At 36.3% G+C, this 16,532-nt stretch overlaps 1 protein-coding gene across 2 annotated transcripts; it reads left to right on the top strand.

Moving 5' to 3' along the window:
* Positions 1–1,652: 1,652 nt before the first annotated feature.
* Positions 1,653–15,543, top strand: LOC121728742 (chromatin-remodeling complex ATPase chain Iswi). Of its 2 annotated transcripts, none has more exons than XM_042116985.1 (17): positions 1,653–1,986; positions 2,065–2,282; positions 2,364–2,621; positions 2,732–2,855; positions 2,980–3,267; positions 3,651–3,864; positions 4,093–4,364; positions 4,879–5,106; positions 5,369–5,614; positions 5,773–5,878; positions 7,285–7,424; positions 8,015–8,121; positions 8,885–9,018; positions 9,890–10,005; positions 10,752–10,972; positions 11,582–11,722; positions 15,130–15,543. In XM_042116985.1, the coding sequence occupies exons 1-17, from the start codon at positions 1,939–1,941 to the stop codon at positions 15,329–15,331; spliced, it is 3,063 nt and encodes a 1,020-aa protein (XP_041972919.1). In that variant the 5' UTR covers positions 1,653–1,938; the 3' UTR covers positions 15,332–15,543. The 2 variants fall into 2 exon arrangements, with proteins under 2 accessions (XP_041972919.1, XP_041972918.1); XM_042116984.1 differs by having other exon boundaries at positions 7,285–7,430.
* The last annotated feature ends 989 nt before the right edge of the window (positions 15,544–16,532 follow it).

Below are 16,532 nucleotides of genomic sequence, written 5' to 3'. Positions count from 1 at the left end.
CGAACGTCTAGACTCCTCCTGTTTAAAAGTCGGTTAAAAATAATTGTAATAAAAAATATTATGATATTTTATGATATGTATTTAATTTAAGAATAAAATATAATATACTATGCGAGTTGTTTACTTTCAATGTAAGGGCTGATGTACCACATATATTTTACCTCAGCAATAAATAAGCAACTTTATAATGTGTTATATATATATTATTTACCCCTTTAAGAACCTCATGTCATAACATATCCGACGATTAAAAAATCATTCCAAAAGAAAATGTGTATCTACTTTTCAATCGTCACCTTTTTTGCCAATTAAAATTTATGATACCTAATTTAAAATACAAATCTGTCAAAGTTGCATATTATTTATTTCTTATAGAAACTCAGGTTAAATAACTCGAACGGACTAAACTATCGATAGCAAAATACTATACTATCGATAGTAAAATATACATCACTAGCACACGCACACATTGACAGATCGAAAATGGTCACGCATTTTCGGGTTGTCAGGCGGCAGACGACAGTATATATTAAGTCTATGGTTGAAGTATGGGAGTTACATTTCCTTAGTTTTTATTATTCGTAGTTTCCCGCCATAATATACTCGACACTGGCCATGGTTAAATAGCCGAAGTGCCTAAGAAAAAAAAGAAGAACATGAACCTCTGTCAAATGTCAAAATTTTGCGCCTTCCATGGCTTGAGCTTGCGGACATTTTGGCTGCGTTCCAGAAGACGTTAATTTTGACCAAAACGCTCAAAACGTCCCCTTCTGCCGTTCCATTTGACGACCGCGGTCGTGTTGATCGCGGCTATGACGTCACTCATGACGTCATCATTTTCGCTCTAAACGACCCTCGATGAAGATGGGTCAAAGTGGTCGTTCTAGTTTTTTTTTTAATTTTAACGTAACTATATCGCGAAAGCCATGTTCGGAAAGTTTTCACGACAGAGTAGAGACAAAAAACTTTATATTATTTCATTACAAATAATATTTTAATTGAAATATGTATATTAAATGAAATAACATTTTATGAAATATTTTGATTGGAAAATAAATTGTTTTAAATGAAAGGTCAAATGATTTCTTATAAAATATAATACTAATTTTCATCTCTCCTATACCTGTTGACCTCGTACTTGACTAAGCATTACGCGGTATTGTTACCTAACGTTTATAATATGTGACAATAGTCAATATTCAACGTATGTGGTTTTGTTATTAAAATATGATTCAATGTGAAAACTCAAATACATATACTTAAGTAATAAAAGTTTAACTATATTAAAATATTAAAAAATGTAATACTAAAAACGAAACAAATATAATATTATGTATTTTATTTGTAAAATAAATGTAACTATAAACAATTACTTTTATTTACGACTTGAAGAAAAGGATCGTAATATCCAAGTTCGGTTCAATGTACCTATGTATAAAAAAAAATTATAGTTCTTTTTTTAAACTTTTCTCAAAACGCTCAAAACGATCCATAATCCGTTCCACTTGGGTTTGTATCACTGACGCTCACATGCTAGTGGAACGGGAAAAACACAGTCTTGAGCGTTAGCGTTTCAACGTCATCTGGAACGTAGGGTTTGACATAACGTTTTCGGTTTTGTTCACGACATATATACTAGTAATCTGTGTTCACGACGAAGCCGATTGCATCGTTTGTAGAAGTTGTAATTACTTTTTTATCAAACAGTATTTGAATCACTACAATATCTTATGTGACGATTACTTCGTAAATTGTTATCATTAAGTTAAAATTTACGTCTTATTCATTTCACCAATAACACACTCGTATTAATTACCAAGCTTCCAAGCTTTTGTGTCCTTATTTTAACTCAGAGATACTATGTTAAATTCTATACAATAATAACTTTAATATATTTAAACATTTTCTGTCGACATTCATAATTATACCTAAATAAAAATGGCTCAAGTTGAGGAAGCAATAGAAACAGGAGATGGGGAAAATTCGGTGAGTACTATCGTTACATTTGTTGCTGTTTTTGTTTATTCAAAAAATGTTGTATGTCTAATCTTCTGTTATTTGTAGAATACCTCGTCCAGTGACACCCCATCGTCGCGAGGCAAAGAAGGCGATTTTGAAAGCAAGATCGAAACGGACCGCTCAAAAAGATTCGATTTTTTGTTGAAGCAAACCGAAATATTCTCCCACTTTATGACAAATACTTCCAAGTCTGGTAGTAGTCCTCCGAAAGCTAAAGCCGGTAGACCGAGAAAGAACAAAGAGATAGAGTCTAGTCCAGGAGAGTAAGTTTCATAGTCTACTTGTACTTGTGTGTTTTATTGAGCTATAAAACAAGATTTATATTTATTACCTAATGCTTACAGCCATCGTCATCGTAAAACGGAACAGGAGGAAGATGAAGAGCTTCTCGCTGAAACAAACACTAAGCAAAAGACTATTTTTCGTTTTGAATCATCTCCACCCTACATAAAGAATGGTGAAATGAGAGATTATCAGGTGAGAGGCTTAAACTGGATGATATCACTGTATGAAAATGGAATCAATGGTATTCTGGCTGATGAGATGGGTCTCGGAAAAACATTGCAAACTATTTCACTCCTGGGCTATATGAAAAATTTTAAGTAAGCATTTTTTTAATATGTTTTATTTGTGTCCAATATAATGTAGGCTATTACCACTCCTACTTTGTATGTCAAATAAAAAAAATAACTCCAATTTACTTTATTTTCAGGAATGCACCAGGCCCACACATAGTGATAGTACCTAAATCAACATTAACCAATTGGATGAATGAGTTTAAAAAATGGTGTCCCTCCCTAAGGGCAGTTTGTTTAATTGGTGACCAGGAGACAAGGGTATGTTTTAAAAAAATTCAAGCCTTACCAATTTTTTATTAAAAGCCTTTAATAGATATTTTGTTAAATTGAATTATAAATTGTACACTATTCTTTTAACCTCTATATTATATTAAAATTTTAGAATACCTTTATTCGTGAGACACTTATGCCTGGGAATTGGGATGTCTGTATCACGTCTTATGAAATGATCATCCGAGAGAAGTCCGTCTTTAAGAAATTTAATTGGAGGTATATGGTGATAGATGAAGCTCACCGTATTAAGAATGAGAAATCCAAGTTGTCGGAGTTTCTGCGTGAGTTCAAGAGTATGAATCGTCTTTTGTTGACTGGTACACCTTTACAGAACAACCTTCACGAATTGTGGGCACTTCTTAATTTCCTTCTACCTGATTTCTTCAATAGTGCTGATGTAAGTATAAACATTTAAATTGTTATATTTTTTTCTACACATTGTTTGGCAACAGCAAGTATTATATGGTGTTCATTTAATAACCCTTAAATCTGATGATACGTAATATTATGTACCTACATCCATACTAATATTATAAATACGAAAGTGTATCTGTCTGTCTGTAACCTCTTCACACCCAAACTGCAAAAACCAATTTAACTTTGTATGGAGATGCTTTGAGTTCCTGGAAAGGATATATGATACTTTTTATCCCGGAAAAATGTACGGTTCCCGCGCGATTAATTAATTTTGGCGCAACCAATTTGCGGGCGTCAACTAATACTTATTTTCATAAATTGCCTGATGCTTATTTAAATCAGCATTTGACTTATCTTTTATAGGACTTTGATGCATGGTTCAACACAAATGCTGCCTTAGGGGATAACCAACTAGTTTCTAGACTGCATGCTGTTTTAAGACCTTTCCTACTTAGACGTCTGAAGTCAGAAGTAGAAAAGAAACTAAAGCCTAAGAAAGAATTAAAGGTTTATGTTGGATTGAGCAAAATGCAGAGAGAATGGTACACTAAAGTTCTTATGAAGGATATTGATGTGGGTGAGTAAACTATGCCCTAATTATATTTCAGAAATATAATATCTTGATTGTCTAAACTCACAATGCCGTAATTACGAGAACTTACATGACTTTGTGTAATTTTACTGACCAATATTAGGCTTACTTTGGTAAGCCTAATTTTGCCAATTTTTTTTGCTAATATTTTACTTAAGTATCCAAGAACTAAAAAGTGTATTAATTGTTATTATATTTTGTTATTTATTGTAGTAAATGGAGCTGGTAAGGTGGAAAAGATGCGCTTACAAAACATTCTCATGCAGCTGAGGAAATGCTGTAATCACCCATACCTGTTTGACGGTGCGGAACCCGGCCCTCCGTACACAACTGATGAACATCTGGTGTACAACTGTGGAAAACTGGCTATTCTCGACAAACTGCTGCCTAAACTCCAAGAACAAGAGTCCAGAGTGTTAATCTTCTCGCAGATGACTAGGATGCTGGATATTCTAGAAGATTATTGCTTATGGAGACAGTATAAGGTAAAAGTAACATTTAAGTAAGTATTTGATTATAGACATAGTCGTAATGTGATTCTGATTTATTTGTTATATAAAGACATACTATTATGAAAACTGATATACAATAGCTTCTCAGTAATGTATGATTTTTTATGTATCATTACAAATTTAACTTTTTATATAAACCAAGTAGTAAAATAGTTTTTGTATAACATTGAAAACGACAAATAATATCTATGGACGCTTCACACCACGTCAGTCTGGCCCTGTGGTAAGTACCTGAAGGACTTGTGTTACAGGTACCAGACAATGGAAATATATTTAATACTTTTATACTATACATATATTTAAGATTTTTATTATATGATACACATATTTAATACACATCCATGACCCAGGAACTTTGAAAACTTTTTGTTCCGTCGGCGGGACTCGAACCCGCGACCCCCGGCTTGAGCTACCAACGCGCTCACCATTGAGCCACAGAGGTCGTCCTTGTTAAAATTATTTAATGGTAATTCCTGTAAATTTTTAGTACTGCCGGCTTGATGGTCAAACACCACATGAAGACAGAAACAGGCAGATAGAAGAGTACAATGCACCGGGCAGTGAGAAGTTCATATTCATGTTGTCAACTCGAGCTGGAGGTCTCGGTATCAATCTTACATCAGCCGACGTGGTCATCATATATGATTCAGATTGGAATCCACAGATGGATTTACAGGCTATGGACCGAGCTCATCGTATTGGTCAGATGAAGCAAGTAAGTACTATCTACTTCTGTTAGTACATTTACAAGGTGACGCGAATTCCCGCATTTTCGCGTAGTAACCCTGTACTGGCATGTAAACTAAGATAATATTCTGTAGTAATCTAATACTACCTTTTCTTACTCCCGTTCATCTCGGCGGGTTGGTCCTGAACCATTGTTAGGTCAATAAGTATTAAGTAGCATAATTCTTAAAACTTTTGATCAAAATACACTCAGAAACAAAACATCAATTTTTTATTACATATTTTTTTAGGTAAGGGTGTTCCGTCTTATCACCGAAAACACAGTGGAGGAGAAAATCGTAGAACGTGCGGAAGTGAAGCTGCGCTTGGACAAACTTGTCATCCAGTCTGGTCGTCTCGTCGATCAGAAGAACCAGCTGAACAAAGATGAAATGTTGAACATGATCCGACACGGTGCTAACCACGTCTTCTCATCCAAAGACTCTGAAATCACCGATGAGGATATAGACTCGATATTGGCTAAGGGCGAGACAAAGGTAACTTTGAATACAAAACCACTTAAAAAGTAAATTGAAATAGTAATTCGTCAGTAATTTATTATTTTCGTAATATTGTATCAGATGGTCCTTCATAACTTAGCTAAATTATGTAAGAAACAATTTCTCTGATGATACAAACTTGATAATAATTTCAGACAGAAGAATTGAAACAAAAGTTGGAGAGCTTGGGAGAGTCGTCGTTGCGTGCCTTCTCCATGGACACGCCTGGAGCCACCACAGATTCTGTGTATCAATTTGAAGGTTTGATAATGTTTATGATAAATTTTAATAATGTTTTACTTAAATTTAATCTGCCCAATGCATGTATTTTTTCAATTATCATAATATTTTTGATGAGGCTTATTATGAAGCACTTGACATCTCTGTAAGTCTCATAGTATCATTTAACTCACAGTGCCATTATTTTGTTTTAAAGCTTTTGAATGAGTTTGGATCTTATAGTTTGGTCACGATACTGATTTGCGAGTGGTTGTGTTTGTCATTGGAGTGCGTGCACAACGCGTGACGACGTATGATGCGCGCATCTTAAACGCCACGTTTCCGCAGCAATGCAAACGAATTATTTTATAACTGATAAAATATGGACGCTATAAGCATTGGTGTATCAAACCCACAAAAAATGTATTGAGTTATGAATGCATTCATGTTGTGGTCAACTTTGTTGATCGTACGTGCGACATTTTTTGCGCGAGCGTTAAAGCGTTACGAGCGTTAAGTGATATTTCGATAACATGATCTACACGTCAGTTTGGCTTGCACACATAAAGTTATAATATACCTACCGGAATATATCAGTAACACTGCGTGGTAAAAAGAGACGTGATACATGACAGCAGCACTCTTTTTTGACGTCCGGCAGTACTTCGGTCCAGTACAACGCCTACAACTCTACAAGGCGCAGGTTCGGCGTCATATGGAATATTGTTCTCACCTCTGGGCAGGGGCGCCGAAATACCAACTGCTCGCTCTGGATCGTATCCAACGAAGGGCTGCTCGAATTGTTGGAATTACGCCGAGATGTAGCTTTACACTGCATCCTCTATCGGTTGTAACTTGTATCACGGTGAGTGCTCTGAGGAATTGTTCGGAATCATACCACCGGCAACTTTTCGCCATAGTCCCACGGGAAAAACATACCATCCTCATCACCTTGAGTGGCAGTCTTCCACAGTGCGTTTTTCGCGTAACTTTCTGCCGCGCACTGTAAAACTCTGGAACGAACTGTCACCAGCAGTATTTTCGGACCTATACGACCTGCAAACCTTCCAAGAAAAGAGCGTATTCCCCTTTTAAAAGGCCGGCCTGGCCGGCAACGCTCCTGCAGCTCTTCTGATGTTGCGAGTGTCCATGGGCGACGGCAGTTGCTTACCATCAGGTGACCCGTTTGCTCGTTTGCCCCCTTATTTAATAAAAAAAAGTCCAGTCGGCACGTGCCGCACGTTGACAATTTGATCTCATACAATTCATGTTCAATCATGCTTGTGTAAGTGTATAATACATACCCATATTTTTCACACAGATGAAAACCAATTTTGGTTTCGTTTGACAGCTCGAGATTGTTGCTCTATTCCGCTAGGTATATTATCTTTATGCTTGCACAGCATATTATTAAGACAAAATAATACTACAATATTTACACTACACAGGTGAGGATTATCGCGAGAAGCAAAAGATAATTCCGATCGGTAGTTGGATCGAGCCTCCCAAGAGAGAGCGTAAGGCCAACTACGCCGTGGACGCGTACTTCAGGGAGGCTCTGCGAGTGTCGGAGCCCAAGGCGCCCAAGGTACAGGTAATAAAGTGTAAAGAGCTAAGTGCGCTCCCTTTTCATTCTGGGTGGTGGTGGTGTGAGGTCCAGTTATTTGTAGATTGTTTCTGTTCTTGATATTATTGATGCTTTATTATTTTTACGGTAGTAAGTTGTTGCTGTGTTTTTTATTATTTATTACAAGCTTATATTGTAATCATTATTGAAAGAAAAAAAAACAATATCCACTTATGACTTGAGACTATTCCCAGGTTTATGTTGTTCAGGATATTATGTAATTATTGTTTAGCTCTTTATGCTCATTAGTGTAAGTATATTTAAGTATTTATATAATTATTTTAAATAGTATTTTTTTGTTGTAATATTTTTTAAACTATTGTTTGTAAGCTTTTTGAATATGATAAATATTGATTTGTATCAATGTATCTGTAGATTTACAGTACTATTATGTTTCGGTCTGACCTGAAATTTAAAAACCTGCACTGTGCTCATTGGAAAAATCGACATTTAAATTGAGTAACCAAAATGTTCTGCACCAAGCTTTTTTTAAAATTCCAGTCAGACTATTATTATTTTATATACATAGTAATGTATTGCTATTTGTGCAGGCACCGAGACCACCGAAGCAGCCCATCGTACAGGACTTCCAATTCTTCCCGCCAAGACTGTTTGAGCTGTTGGACCAAGAGATATACCACTACCGTAAAACGCTCGGGTAACTTTAACAGATAGATATATAATTAATACTTTGTATGCTTCAACGACTCCGTGGTCCAGTGGTTAAAAGCGAGCTTGACTCGGAGGTCGTGGGTTCGATTCCCGCGTTGGAAACATGTTATTTCCAAGTTTGGTTAGGACAATGCAAGCTGATCTGTCTGACAAGTAAGATGATCCATGCGTCGGATGGGCATGTAAAAAGTCTGTCTTGCGCCCCATCGTGTCGGTCTGCCGTCCCACTGGGTTATGAGAGTAAAGGAATAGAGAGTGCTCTTGTGTACTGCGCACACACTTGGGCACAATAAAATTACTCCTGCGTACCAGCCACCGTCACCGAAACCGGTGTGGGGGTATAAGACAATAATTAGTAGACTAGCAGGGCGATTCACGATTTCCATTCACACGGATTCGGAAACTTTACCGTGCGGTCATTGGTCAATGTCTAGCGCGGCGAGAGTTTATTGGATGTCGATTGTCGCGCGATGAAGTTTCCGAATCCGAGTCGAATTCCGCATTGTGAATCAAGGCCTATAACTAAACTTATGATCTAAATGTGGGCAAGGACACCCTGTCGCCAGCGGCGATCAGTATTCAGTAGGATTATTAAAAATCTCAAAAAAGTATATAAGAAATACTTTGAGTGTCTACAAATCCGACACTAGGCAAATATTATATTTTTTAAAGGTTGAGTAATATTTTTGGCGATTTCCAATTGTGTCCGTGTTAGGTTCAAGTTTGCAATGTAAACTTTTCTCCCACAGGTACAAAGTCCCCCGTAATCCGGAACTCGGTCCAGAGGCGGCCAAGATCCAGCGCGAGGAGCAGCGCAAGATCGACGACGCTGAGGCCCTCACCGAGGAGGAGGTACAAGAGAAGGAACAACTCCTCACACAAGGTACAATCTGTGATTGTCATGTCTCAGTCTTATTATTTATGCCATGTTGTATCAGCTCTGGATTTAGGAATAGGCAGTATAGACTAAAGGCCATGGTCATGGCCGGCAGAGTTCGTACACAGATAGAGGCGCCAAGATTAAAGTAGGCCACTTTAATCTTATACTCATAAAAAATATAAATCAGGCTCTGTGTTGTATGTGATTCACGTTCGTAAGCATCCATATTCCATACGATATAAATACGAAAGCGTGTATGTCTCTTACTTTTTCTCGATTTAACGCTAACCAAGGGCGTACCCAGGATTTCAGTGCGGGGGGGGGCAGCATACCTGTTTCGAGAAGATGGTCGGTCTGGTATATTGAAACAAAAAAGCATGAAAATTGACTTGATTGACACAAAACATTTTGCACAGAGTAGCTAACACGTTTTTAATTCCCACTTGCCAGAAAAATTTACCTTTATTTTAGCCCCTCTACCCCTACCTGGGTACGCCCATGAGGCTAACCGATTTCGATAAAATTTAGCATGGAGATTTCCGACGGCAAACCCGTCCCCAAACGACCCGGTAAAGAACATATAATAGTTTTAAAATGTACGCGGCAATGAAATTTCGCCACAACGATGTGTGCACAGGCAAAATCTACCATAACATGTATGACAGAAGTATGCTATCAGCGAAATTATACCATGGTAGTACCAGACCTTCGTAATTTGGTCGGGAGATATTAACCCCAGACGACAGATTACGATCAAGATTGACTTGACATAACCCAACTTTCTGATAGTACTTAATTACATAATTATTATATTGAATTATTCTCGTGCTTGTGAATGTTGAATGCGTTTTGTATATTCTTTTTTAATTTTCAGGGTTTACGAATTGGACAAAACGTGATTTCAATCAATTTATCAAAGCAAATGAAAAATACGGGAGAGATGATATTGAGAACATTGCAAAGGATGTTGAAGGGAAAACCCCGGAAGAGGTATAGTTTTGCTATATCCATACTAATATTATAAATGCGAAAGTATCTCTCTCTGTCTGTCTGTCTGTCTGTCTCGCTTTCACGCCAAAACTACTGAACCGATTGCAATGAAATTTTGTACACAGTTATTCTAGAGTCTGAGAAAGGACATAGGCTACATTTTGATGTGGGAAAATATCTTATTTCCATGAAAATTAATTCGCATTGCGCGTGGCCAGCGCTCATCCCGGGGGTCCTGGGTTCGAGTCCCGCAGGCGAAACAAAAAGTTTTCAATGTTCCTGGGTCTTGGATGTGTATTAAAATAATATTTCAAAAATCTTTAATATATATTATATGTTTAATATTATAAAAAATCCAGAAATATATCGATGCAATGAACATTTTAGTTCTAATACGATTCAACAGATGGCGTTTTATTTTTACTTCATTGTAACATAGAACTAATCATACTAATTATTAGTTATTATGTTTTTGTTGTAATTACTGCACAGCTGTATTGATTTAAGGGGTACCAGGGTTTTGTTATAAAAGCTTTTGACACCAATTTTGTTGACATCGCGCGCTATAAACTGAAGCTGACTGAAGTCCACGCGGACGAAGTCGCGGGCAACAGCTAGTTTATAATAAATCCTTCAACTTGATAATATGTTTCATTTATCTACAAAAAAATATACAAGAAATTATCGAAGCGTGAAGTATAATTTGATGTTTTTTGGTTTATAGTATGCTTATTTAATATTTACAGGTTATTGAATACTCAGCAGTATTTTGGGAAAGATGTCACGAGCTTCAAGACGTCGATAGAATAATGGGGCAAATCGAAAAGGGTGAAGCCAAGATCCAAAGACGGGCGTCTATCAAGAAAGCGCTCGACGCCAAGATGGCGAGATACAGGGCACCTTTCCATCAACTGAGAATCTCGTACGGCACGAATAAAGGCAAAAATTACGTCGAAGAAGAGGACAGGTATACATTTCGTAATGTAATTACTAATTTCAATTAAAATTCAATATAAGCAATTATAATTTCTTGTAAGATTGTATAAAATTTCAAGAATGATATCTGGTAGATATATGTAATAAGGGCGGCACGAACACGGCGGCTTCTGAATGTTGCGATTCGAATTTTTTTTGGCCTTCCTTTCTCGTTATCAATAATGGCAACAATTAATTAAGGATTTAGTGAGTATTTCAAGTGCCTACCTGTTGCGATTATTAATATTAATTTTATTTTGTTTTTAGTATATTATGTTGTTATAGCGGCAACATAAATACAAAATCTGTGATAATTTCAAAAATCTAGCTATAGCGGTTCTTAAGATACAACCTGGAGACAGACAGATAGACATCAAAGTCTCAGTAGCAGGGTCCCCCGTTTTTAACCTTTGGGTACGGAACCCTAAAACACAGTCATGTCATAGAAACTAAATGAGCGTAGGGTGTGCCGCTGGGAAACGCGCGGGTGGAAGCCGCCGGCAAGCTTGTCTCAAAATAACGCCACCGGCTCTGCCCGCACGAACTTTGTGCCGTCGGTGGCTTTGGTGTGTAGACAAACTACATCCATATTTTTTTTTAGGTTCCTGGTGTGCATGCTACATAAACTGGGTTTCGACAAGGAGAACGTTTATGAAGAGTTACGGTCAGCGGTTCACGCGGCGCCTCAGTTCCGATTCGACTGGTTCCTCAAATCTCGCACTGCTCTTGAACTACAACGAAGGTATACACTTGATCAATATAATATAATTATGTTTTAGATTATGGTAGTGTTATTCTGAATAGAATTTGGAGTGTGTAAAATTATTACCCCAATTAGTCGCAAACCTACAAGATACAATTTTATGATTTTGCGCCCCAATTTCACCAACGACTGTTAAAGTTAACGCTCGAATTAGTATCACGTTACCTCTTTCATTTTTCTTATGAATGAAAGAGAAGACATGACATTTTAACAAGCTGTTAACACTAACATACGTTGGTGAAATTGGGGCTAAGTAAGCAAGTGAAAGAAAAAGTAGATAATATAATATTATGAAAGTACGAGGGCTGCTATTTATGTATCCGGAACTGGCCACTTACAAGAACAATATTTAAAAAGTAATTACAACATTTGAAAATAGAACTCTTTGGTTGAAGAATACATTTTGTTTCATGTGACTGTCAATTATTTTCCATTGTGGCGTCATTTTGCAAATTGCGTGTCTTCATTTGCCATGGATTTAACGCGTGAACATTTTCGTGCAATGATTTACTACGATTTTCGGCGTGGGCTAAATCAACAACAGTGCTTTATTCGACTCACCGCAACTTTTGGAGATGAAGCACCATCAAAAACCACTGTTTATCACTGGTACAGTGAGTTTAATCGTGGGCGGTCTATGCTCACGGATGAAAATAAAGAAGGTCGCCCAAAAACAGCTGTTGTCCCACAAAATATAGATGCTGTGCGGGAACTAATAATGCGTGATCGTCATGTTACATATCGCGAGATAGAGGCGTCCTTAGGCATAAGTATGACGAGCATAAATAAGATATTACACGAACATTTGGCTGTAAAAAAAATATGTTCGCGTTGGATTCCGCACAACTTGACAATCGATCAAAAACGGGCTCGTGTCGATTGGTGCAAAAAAATGATAAAAAAATACAACCGTGGTACGTCAAAAGCCGTTTATAATATCTACACAGGTGATGAATCTTGGATCTATGCATATGACCCCGAAACTAAACAACAGTCAACGGTGTGGGTGTTCCAAGATGAGCCGAAACCAACAAACGTTACTCGTGCAAAAAGTACTTTGAAGCAAATGGTCGCCTGTTTTTTTGGAATTAATGGACATGTGGCTACAGTGCCATTAGAGAATCGTAAAACGGTTAATTCTGAATGGTATACGACCATTTGTTTACCAGAAGTCTTTGAAGAAATAAGAAAGGACAACCGACAACGCAGAATCATATTACATCACGACAATGCTAGCTGTCACACCTCAGCTGAAACAACTCAGTTTTTGGAGGGTCAAAAGATCGAATTGACTGGTCATCCGCCGTACAGCCCTGATTTGGCACCTAACGATTTCTTTTTATTTCCATACGCGAAGAAAAAATTACGTGGTCAACGTTTTTCGAGCCGCGAAGAGGCTGTTGATGCGTTCAAAATGCACGTTTTGGAGATACCTCAATCAGAATGGAAAAAGTGCTATGAAAATTGGTTCCAGCGTATGCAAAAGTGTGTCGATCATCGCGGCGAATATTTTGAAAAGCAATAAAACCATATTAAATGATATATGTTTGTTTCTTTTTTTAATTCCGGATACATAAATAGCAGCCCTCGTACTATACAATTTTACTCCATTGAGCAATCATGTAGAGTTAAACCCATGGCCTGGGTTTTCGTCCACGGGCAATTTCAAAAAAACGTGTACGGGGTATAAAATTTCATTTTAATTTTTATGTCGGTTTTTTCTTTTTTTCTATAAAGTAATAGAAAATATAGTTTATTATACAAAAAAACAAAAAAGAACGCGGAATTTAAGGCATTTTCCTGATAATATCAAAAATTACCGTAGAAAAAATCACCCAACGGAGGTCACATAATGCTACCTTCTTGTTGTTTTAAATTGTTTAAAAATTAACCATCCTATTTAGCACTAATACATTTTTGGTATCAAATACTATACAAGTTTTGCAATGTGTAAACAATAACAATAATCAAAGAAAAGTGATTAATAACAGTAAAACTTGGTCACATACCTGAACAAAGAAATTGAAGCACCTGTACTTCAACAACATTTCCGCGCTTGTCACTAGTTAGTTTGCCAGTAAAAACAAAAAGACGTACCTATCGATGAAGAACATACGTTGTTCTGCCAGATCGTGCCGAACACTATCGTGCCGAATACTAGAAAAGTATTAGAAGAATTTTTGCAAAAACGAGTGGTCGCAAAGCGGAATCTTCCGGAAGACTAAAATTTTCGTTTTAAATTCAAATTAACTTTTAAAAGAAATTACATATAAAAATATATAATTGATACCTTCAACTGATACATTTGACTTTTGAGATTTTAAATTATATATAGAAATCACTTCCAATACTCGATATTTTTAAAAATCAATCATTATCTGATCTTAGTTGGGAAGGGGACAGGTATATTTGATAAAATAATAAAATAAATAAAATAAAATATCTTTTTATTCAAAATGGGTATCATGATACACTTTTTGAAAGTCGAACGAAGAAACTACGTTGCCTACCACCGGTTCGGGAACTACCCCGCCGAGAAGAACCGGCGTAAGAAACTCGCACGGGGCCATCTTTTGCAAAAAAAAATGGAAAGTTACAATGTTATGGCTTACAGCTATGTAACAAAATTAAAAGAAAAGTAACCTGCATGGAGCCACCCTATTCCCAAGGTGTGCTGTCCTCGAAGAAATCATTGACTTTATAATACGCTTTAGCACACAAACGTTCTTTAACTGCTTTTTTAAATTTGTTTAAAGGTAGATTTTGAACATTTTCTGGGATTTTATTGTATAGGCGTATACATTGGCCTTTAAAGGATTTGCTTATTTTGGCTAGTCTGAACATTGGTATTGCTAACTTGTTCTTATTTCTAGTATTTACATTATGATTATCACTTTTCTTTTTGAAAATATTTATGTTCTTTCTAACATATAAGAGATTTTCCAAAATGTATTGAGATGTAACGGTCAGAATTCTTATTTCTTTAAATTTTTCTCTTAGAGATTCCAAAGACGACACCTTATAAATGGTTGGTTTTCAATACTTTAAAACCTTCGTAAGTTTTTTATTTAGTAAAGTAACAACAAGACGACAATTTATATATGTATTTAAACATATACTTTTTTCACTTAAATTAATATATTCTGTTAAAAGTTATTTATCTCAACAAAAGTCGAGGGACAAGGCAAAATCAGGGGGTACACATTTTTTTGAAAATGCCCCCACACATTCTGCATTAATCTATCGAGTGACGCGTGATGTTCAGTTATCACCGAACCGTTCGAGCCAAAATATGACTGAACAGTCATATTTTGGCTAAGGAGACGATGGCTACATTTACTCGCATACAGATAATTTTATAATGTAACATGCTGTAATCGTTTCAGATGTAACACCCTCATCACTTTGATTGAAAGAGAAAATCAAGAGCTAGAAGAAAAGGAGCGAGCAGAGAAGAAAAAGAAGGTCGGTAATGTGAACCAGAATACCCCAGGCGGTAACGCCACGGGGAAAGGCGCAAACGCCGGAAAACGCAAGGCCGAAAACACCCCCGACAACTCTCAGAAAAATAAGAAGAAAAAGAAATGATTACTAAAGTAATATTCCCGATTGGTCTCTGTGAAGCGCCACAAATAATAATTTTAGTAATATTTAATTAATGCTCATAAGTATGATAAAGATTAGGCTTACCTCGAGTATTACAATAAGATAAAAAAGGTGTTAACATTCCTTTTCCACAATAGTGAAGATTGAAATATTACTTACTGTTTTTACCTAAATTATACATCATGTGAAATTAATACTTGTTTAATTTATTATTTAAACTTCTTAAAGTTTATTACAGTTAAATATGTTAAGCATTTAGCAATATGTGTTTAAATCCTAATTTATTCGTTTACAATACAAAGTAAAATCATTAGAACTTAGTGTACCATAAAGGCGCCAACCCATCGCTGCGCACGCTGTGCACGGCCACGCGGCGCACAGTGGTCCGAAATCGCTAAATAGTGGACATTCGTAAAAAAGTTCGATTTTGGTGTGGAAAAAATACCATCCGATAGATTTTAAGAGGAGTAACAATAAATCCTTATTAAGTTTTTTTATAAAAATGTATATTTAAGGTGAAAAAAATAATTACGAAAATGTTGTTTGGCAAGAATCTATAAATAGATTTTTTGCAAAAACTACTATGTCATTCTGGTTCATTTTTGAAACGAGTAAAGTTCTAGTGGTATATAAGGCTTAGAAAAAAAATACGAAAATTCAATAGGTATTTGAAAATGTATTGCTGTCTCACCAATCTCAAGTCTCCCACCGCAGAGTGCGATAGAGACAACACGACAAAAGTTCTAATAAAAGAACAGAAAATCTTCCATTCGTTGTCCGCTGATTCCTTCTCCAAAACTTAACCGATTTAAGTACTTTTTTTATTAAGAATTAAAGCAAGGCTTGAGCTGTGTTCCTATGTTTTTTTTTTGTATATTTTAGCCAGTTTTGTTTTCTGGGTGTTAGAACACCGAGGAAAATCTGGCCATTTTTTTGGGTTTTTGGACGTTCTTATCTTTTTTAATAATAAAATTATGAAAAAAAAGAAAACATAGGGACATGCTAATAGTTGCCATAGATATTCAGGAAAAAATCATAACTCTACCACCATTATCCAGGGAGGAAACAGGGGACAACGTTTGTATGGAAAAACGGCGGTGTAGATTCTTCTTAAAAAGCAACAATACATGGGGCACACTAAAAGTTTTGCACTTCTAGCTAATCGGAACTATTTGAGTTTTGA

The sequence above is a fragment of the Aricia agestis genome, chromosome 7 (assembly GCF_905147365.1).
Source record: "Aricia agestis chromosome 7, ilAriAges1.1, whole genome shotgun sequence".
NCBI lineage: Eukaryota > Metazoa > Arthropoda > Insecta > Lepidoptera > Lycaenidae > Aricia > Aricia agestis.
This window is presented reverse-complemented; position numbering and strand designations above follow the sequence as displayed.